Below are 7,520 nucleotides of genomic sequence, written 5' to 3' on the forward strand. Positions count from 1 at the left end.
ATCATAGGCCCAGTAAATGACAAAGACAAGGGTATGGCTGAGTCAGAGGAAACAAACCTGATTCTCAAACACAACTACATAGTTCCACCTTCCGTTTCCCACCACCAGACATGTTGGATCAAAATACTGTGTAGAGGGGAGAGATATACAGATTTAGAAGGATCTTACGAAGCTTTCATACCTACTAATGTTTGAGGAACCTTCCTTTAGGAAATGATGTCTAATTCTAGAATGATCTAGCAACATTATAAGGCACTTTCAGTTCAAAAGGGTTAGCTGTAGGAGCTAATAAGACTTTTTGTCATGAGAAGGTCATTGGTCTAGTGGGGAAGATAGACATCACAGTACAATTTATAGGTTATAAATTGTCTCACAGAAATAAACACAAATTGCACAAGAAGTACAGATGAAGACATAACAGATAAGATATTTGAACTGGTTCCTGAAGAATGAATAGGAGTGTAAGAAGGTGAAGAAGGGCATTCTAGACATGCGGTAGCACAGGACAAGATCCTGAGATACAGATATTTGTGTCATGGGAAGGAGACTCATATATGCTTTTTTCCCTCTTAAAGGCATTACAGTACTTACGTAAACTGTGCAACCATCCAGCATTAGTCTTAACACCTCAGCATCCAGAGTTCAAGAGTACTACTGAAAAACTTGCAGCTCAGAATTCTTCTCTCCGTGATATTCAGCATGCCCCTAAACTCTCAGCTTTGAAACAAGTAAGTGCATCTTTTAAGTGTTAGATGTGTGTTGTACATTCCTGATCTGTAACAGTAGATAAATTTGCTTTTCCGAAGGATTACTGATTGATTTACCATTTTCAAAAAATTAGGTTAAATTTTTCATACAGCTTTTTAAAAAATTGTGGTAAAGTATAACAACTGCCACTTCAACTGTTCTTGAAATGTAGAATTCTGTGGCATTAATTACATCCAGTGTTACGTACCCATCACCACTATTCCAGAATTTTTCCATCATCCAGATAGAAACTGTGTACCTAAATTTATTTATTTGTGGCTGCACCGTGCAGCACACAGGACTGAACCTGTGCCCCCTGCAGAGGGAGTGAGAAGTCTCAACCACCCGGATGCCAGGGAAGGCCTGAAACTCTACCTATTTAGCAGTAACTCCCCACTTTCCTTTCTATAACCCTGGGAACCTCTAATCTACTTTGTCTGTATGAATATGCCTGTTGTAAATATTTCATGTAAGTGGGATCCCATGTTTGTTCTTCGGTGGTTGGCTAGTTCTCCCTACTCCCGAGTTTCCTCGCGTCCCAGCATGCACCAGCACTTCACGTTTATGGCCAAATAATGTTCTTCCACTGTTGCTGCCGCCACCACCACCACGTTGCAGGCTTCCCTGGTGGCTCAGATGGTAAAGAACCCACCTGCAGCAGGAGACCAGGGTTCCATCTCTGGTTCAGGACGCGCCCCTGGAGGAGGGCATAGCAACCCAGTCCAGTTCTCTTGCCTAGAGAACCCCCTGGACAGAGGAGCCTGGCGGGCTAGGGCCCATGGGCTCACAGGCAGACACACTGAGCACGGCGCAGCAAGCCACATTTCCTTTCCCAGTCATGTGCGGGTGGACACTCCGGTTGCCTCCACCTCTGGCTGTTGTGAATAATGCTGCAGTGAACATTGCCTTACGAGTATCTGTCTGAGTTCTTTTAGGTATAGATATGAGAGTGAAACTGCTGGGTTACATAGTTATTCTGTGGTTAACTTTTGAAGGAACTACCAAACCTTTCCACAGTGGCTGTAACGTTTACATGGCAAGCCATGTGCCAGGGTTCTGACTCCTCTACATCCTCCCCAAGATTTTCCTTTTTCTAATTTAACCATCACTGTGGGTATGAGATGGTGTCACACTGTTGATTTGATTAGTTTTCCCTAATGACTGATAATGGTGTTTTTTTCATGTGCTTATTAAGACATATCTTCTTTGGAGAAATACCTGTTGAAGTTCTTCAACTATTTTTTCATTGGGCTGTTTCTTCTGGTTGAGTTTTAGGAGTTTATATTCTAGATGTTAAGCCTTTATCAGATAAATAATTTGCAATACTTTCTCCAATTCTATAGATGCTTTTCACTTTCTTGATAATGACCTCCATGGCTTCTGATGAGAAAACAGGTGTTAATCTCATTGAGAATCCCTTTCACATGAAGTCACTTCTGGGCATTCCTGGTGGTCCAGTGGTTAGGACTCGGCAGTTTCACTGCCAGGGCCTGGGTTTGCTCCCTGATCAGGAAACTTAAGATCCCACAAATCATGCAGAGCAGGGGTGGTGGGAGTCACTTTTCCCTTGGTGTCTTCAAGGTTTCTCTTTTTGTCACTGTGATTATCACTCTGATTATGACGTATGGTCTTGTGGACCATTTGAATTTATTTTTCTAGAAACTGCTCACTCGGCCATTCTGCTCACATCACTTGTAGTACATCATATCACAGACGGTGAGCTCCTTATTGCAAAACTCAGCTTTTAGTTTACCCTTAAAAGAAAGCCTGTTTAAGATCTGTACTTCATTATTGTTTTAGGTTTTATAGCTTTTCTGGCTTAAGTTTTATTGAGAATAATTAATGGATGAAGAGTTTTGATTTCACATGGGCTAGAGTAGAAAATATTACATAACGATAGCCCAAAATGCTAACCTGTTTTTCAGGTCACAGGTAAGTTAACCTTTTCTCACCACAAAGAGAAGCATTTATTTCAGTGAGACTGATTGCCTGCTTTTATGAGACACTTGAATATAACAAGCGATTCTTTCTTCAAGCTGCTGTTGGACTGTGGTCTGGGAAATGGCAGTACTTCCGAGAGTGGCACGGAGTCTGTAGTAGCCCAGCACAGGATACTGATCTTCTGTCAACTTAAAAGCATGCTGGATATAGTAGAGCATGATCTTCTCAAACCTCATTTACCCTCTGTCACTTACTTGAGATTGGATGGTAGTATACCTCCTGGTCAGAGGCATTCCATTGTTTCGCGGTAAGTGTCTTCTAAAACTCATAAATAAGTTTTAGTAAGTGTATTACTATTACTTCCATAGAAGTTTGCCCACGAGCTACTTTGACTTAATACCTGAAAATGTGTTTTATTATATAATTCAACCCAACTAAATCTTTACCTTTTTAAAATACAGAACTGCAGAAATATAATTGAGTAGTTTGTTTAGCTAGGGGGAAAGACCTCTATTAGGAAAGCATCCTTAAGGGCATGAAAGAAGTTTAAGGCATCAAAAGAGAGAGGTAACTGTTTCCCCTTCATCTGCATTTGGTGGTTGGGGGTAAGAGGTGGCAAACAGGTGGCTTAACTGTGATCTTTATCCTCATCTCTCCCTCTGCACTGGGAACAAGATGGAAGCTGGCCTGGCTTGGAAGCAGTCTGAGTGCAGTGTTTCTTATATGTGGTCTGCTTTAGAAATCTCAGTGGTTCGTTTTTTAAAATGCAGATTCCTAGGATCTGTCATGCAGGCTGCTGACTTCAAAGCATTTTTAACAGACATTCCTAAGAGATCTTAAGGCACAAATCAGAGCCCTAGGAAGGGACTCAAAACCCAGGCTTGACTCCAGACTCCACCATCAAAGCAGTGTTCTCTTGGGCACTAACGTTTCTTATCCACACAGCCTGGGTCTCTTTCAGATAGTAATATCCTTATAGAGCTACTGTAACAAATAATATAAAGCATATAAAGCAAAGCCTGGTGATTGTCTCAGTCAGTAATAAATGATAGCTTGGTAATGTTAGTTTTTCTTTTTCCTAGAAGCTACTAGATGTCCTTTGTCAATATCTTCTAGGACTAGTATGATTTTAGCAACCCTTACCACCCTAATCTGCCTTCCCTGACTGATCTGACCTTTTCCCACACTATTCTGTCTCCATATGTTAAAGGTTCATGCTTGGGTTTTGTCTTAGTGTTCCATTTTTGAAAATTACTCAAGTACATTTTGCAGTTGGACTTAATTGCTAGGTATGAAATTTCTAACATGTTACAGAATACCTTTTCTCTACTACTACAGATGTTATGTCTATTTAAAAGAAGGTGGTCTCAACTCTAGTGGTCACAGAAATGGCTGTATCATGGATTTATAAAGCAACGTTCTTATTTGTGCTCTTTAGTATTTATTAACCTTTTTAGTGTCTATAATTGGAACTTAAGCAATGTACTAATTTTATTTTTTAATATCTATGTTTTTAGGTTTAACAATGATCCATCCATAGATGTTCTTTTACTTACAACTCATGTTGGTGGCCTGGGGCTTAACTTAACAGGCGCTGATACGGTGGTATTTGTGGAGCATGACTGGAATCCCATGCGTGATCTACAAGCCATGGACCGGGCCCATCGCATTGGGCAGGTAAAAAGTCAGCACTCCCAGGTGTTAACTTGCACACTGGGAATAATACTTCCCCCAAAAGACAAAGTCTTGGTTTGAGTTCCTATTTTTATGTTAATAAGTGTTGTGACATTAGGTAAGTCACTTAATTTTGTTGCACAACTTTCTCACATTAAATGAGGTGCTTGGGCCAAGAAAACCTGGGATACTGTCCATTCCTAATATTCTGTGATTGCAAACATTTTAAGGTCTTGGGCACAGATTTTAAAATAAACCTGCAATCCTAATTCAGTAGTAGTCAAGTACCTAAAACAAGCATACAAATCCCTCTGATTTGGTGAATCTCAAAGCTTAACCATTTATTTGTGCTGCTGCTGCTAAGTCACTTCAGTCGTATCCAACTCTATGCAACCCCATAGATGGCAGCCCACCAGGCTCCCCCGTCCTTGGGATTCTACAGGCAAGAACACTACAGTTGCTTCTTTTTCTCATTCAGAAACGTGTGGTTAATGTGTACCGATTGATAACCAGAGGAACGTTGGAAGAGAAAATAATGGGTTTGCAGAAATTCAAGATGAACATAGCAAATACTGTTATTAGCCAAGAGAATTCTAGTTTGCAGAGTATGGGGACAGATCAACTCCTTGATCTGTTTACTCTTGATAAGGTAAAAAACTTATACAATTTTTGTATTTATAATATATGTGTTCACAGACTTCTGGCACTACTTGGTCAAAGTATTAAAAGGGGCAGCAAAGGTGTTCACTGTAGTATCAACTAGATAACCCCTTGAGGGCATTTTTGATGTCCAGATAAAATTCTCGGATACTAGGGGATGTTTGAAGTTTTGACTTTCTGATTGATGGCTCTAGCGTGCTCCCTGAGTTTTCTTTCCTTAGCTGTCCTTTAGCAGGTAGGAACTATCTCGAGTCAGCTAGACCTGACTCTTCATTCCTTGCCCTGCCTCCTATTAACTGGTGACTCGAGGCAAATTAACTTCTCTGAGCATCTTCAGCCTTGGCAGGATAACAATGCCTATATTATCACAAAGGTATGAAGATAATAGGTATTTTTGTTGTTGTTTACAGAACTAATAGGTAACACTCCATTAGCAAATAATGCACCAGCTGGAAATACTGTCAGTTTAATAATGTAAAACGAACAGGGTTGATTTAAAGTCCTGTGTCGGTTCAGAAAATCAGTTGTACACTCAGTATAAATTATGGTAAGAGATAGCTTTATATAATGCAGTTAAACCAGCCATAATAACAGGGTTATCATGTCCAAATTTTAGAGAAAGTAGTTTCCCTCTGTATATTAAGCCACATTTAGAATATTATGTCTGATTCTGGGTGTGGCATTTGCAACAGTAACAAATTAGTCCCCCAAATGTGGCCAGAATGGAGAAGGATTCCTTAAGCATGTCATGTAAGATAAGGTAGAGAAAACAAGATCTGTGTAACCTAGAAAAAAGGCTCAAAGAAACATGGATTGCTTCAAATGTATTTTTATTTCATTAGAATATTCTTATGGGTAACTTCTTTCAGCAAGCAGAACTGGGCTCAAGGGGTCTTCCAAGGAAGCAAGAGCTGTTGGCATAAACCATCTTAGTAGCAAAATCTGAATATGAGATCTTGATTTTTGTACTTTGTACTCTGGTTATATAAGAGTGTCCTGTTCTTGGGGTAAAGGGGCATAAATAATACCTACAACTTAACTCTGAATTGGTTTGGGGAAAGGCTGATAATTTATATATCTAACCTTGTAACGTGTACAGGGAGGAAGAACGATAGAGCCCAGAGTGACACAGTTAGCAGAGTTCTTTGCAACGTTCTTAAAATTCTTCTCAAATAAAAAGCATAAAATGGTAAATTATTAGGGCAGTGGAAAATAGAATAGGCTATCTTACAAGATCATGAGCTTCCCCGTAGTTTGAAGTGTTTTCAACTCTGTTGAAAAAGTGCTGTGTTAGAAACAAGTGTGGTATTTTAAAGAAAAAATTTTTGAAATTTTCCATTTTATCTTTCTTCCAATTAAAGGATGGCAAAGCAGAAAAAGCTGACACCTCTACTTCTGGAAAAACAAGTATGAGATCAATTCTTGAAAATCTGAGTGATCTTTGGGATCAAGAGCAGTATGATTCAGAGTACAGCCTGGAAAATTTTATGCATTCTCTCAAATAACTATCAAATATTTTAAATGCAATTGCTGCTAGTTCAGTAACATTTCTGCTGATATTCAGCAAATTTCAAAGTTTATGGTGAACTTTTAGCTCAATTTGTAAATAGATCTGAAGAATATTCAGCATAACGCTGGTCCTTGTTTCACTGGGGGGAACAAGTTATTCTCAAACATTTGCACTGTATTAAATTTAAATGTTAATGTGAAAATGGTTTAAATTTTACACGCTGAATAGCTGCAGAGCAGAGGAACCAAACCAGGTTTACATGTGCTACCATGGGGTGTTCTTACAGGGAACGAGCCTCCTCTTTACATAGTCACACTTTGTACAGGATAATATCCATGAGTACTTTAGTGTTCATGTACATTTTTTCTTTTAAATAGAACTGGTTTTTTATAAATGATTAAAACTAGGGCTTTTTTTTTTTTATAAAAGCCTTAATGAGCCATAATTTTAAGAATAATGACTACAATTATTGGTTACGCTTGGAACATGAGAATCTTAGAATGAATTAAACCAGGCCCTTGCTGGAAACGTTTATATATTTAATGCAGAGGCATAGTGTTTTTCAAATCTTTAACATCATTTTGTCAACTTTTAAAATATTATCAGCTATTCTAAATACAGGTAATGTTCTATTTAAGCCTATCATAACATCCTGTTAAGAGGGTGTTTTTTAATTTATCTAAGGGCTAGGATATAGCCAGATTCAGAGAACATATGTACTCACTAGGTTTCAATCATATATATAATATATTTTTTGTAACTATGAACATATACAGTTTTCCAGAAGTAGATTTTACACTGTTTAGAATTTCAAAACCTATGGTGAAAAGACTGTTTATTGTAGTAATGCATGACTGAAGCATAAAAGGGAGAAATGATTCCTTTATATACACAAACATACATAAATACACATATCTATATGCACAGGCATACCTGTCCTGCATCTGAAAAGGTGCTTGGTATTGGCACTAAAATCATGTAGTTATAC

At 38.6% G+C, this 7,520-nt stretch overlaps 1 protein-coding gene across 1 annotated transcript in view; it reads left to right on the forward strand.

Annotated features, from left to right (window-relative positions):
* Nucleotides 1–6,536, forward strand: part of BTAF1 (B-TFIID TATA-box binding protein associated factor 1) — an 84,762-nt gene extending 78,226 nt beyond the window's left edge. The window contains exons 34-38 of the mRNA XM_052661211.1: nt 576–728; nt 2,784–2,995; nt 4,206–4,365; nt 4,841–5,011; nt 6,384–6,536. Of these exons, the coding sequence (XP_052517171.1) occupies nt 576–728; nt 2,784–2,995; nt 4,206–4,365; nt 4,841–5,011; nt 6,384–6,527 (840 nt within the window). The 3' untranslated portion in view covers nt 6,528–6,536. The remainder of the gene's footprint in view (nt 1–575; nt 729–2,783; nt 2,996–4,205; nt 4,366–4,840; nt 5,012–6,383) is intronic.
* The last annotated feature ends 984 nt before the right edge of the window (nt 6,537–7,520 follow it).

This window comes from Budorcas taxicolor, chromosome 23 (assembly GCF_023091745.1).
Source record: "Budorcas taxicolor isolate Tak-1 chromosome 23, Takin1.1, whole genome shotgun sequence".
Lineage (NCBI taxonomy): Eukaryota > Metazoa > Chordata > Mammalia > Artiodactyla > Bovidae > Budorcas > Budorcas taxicolor.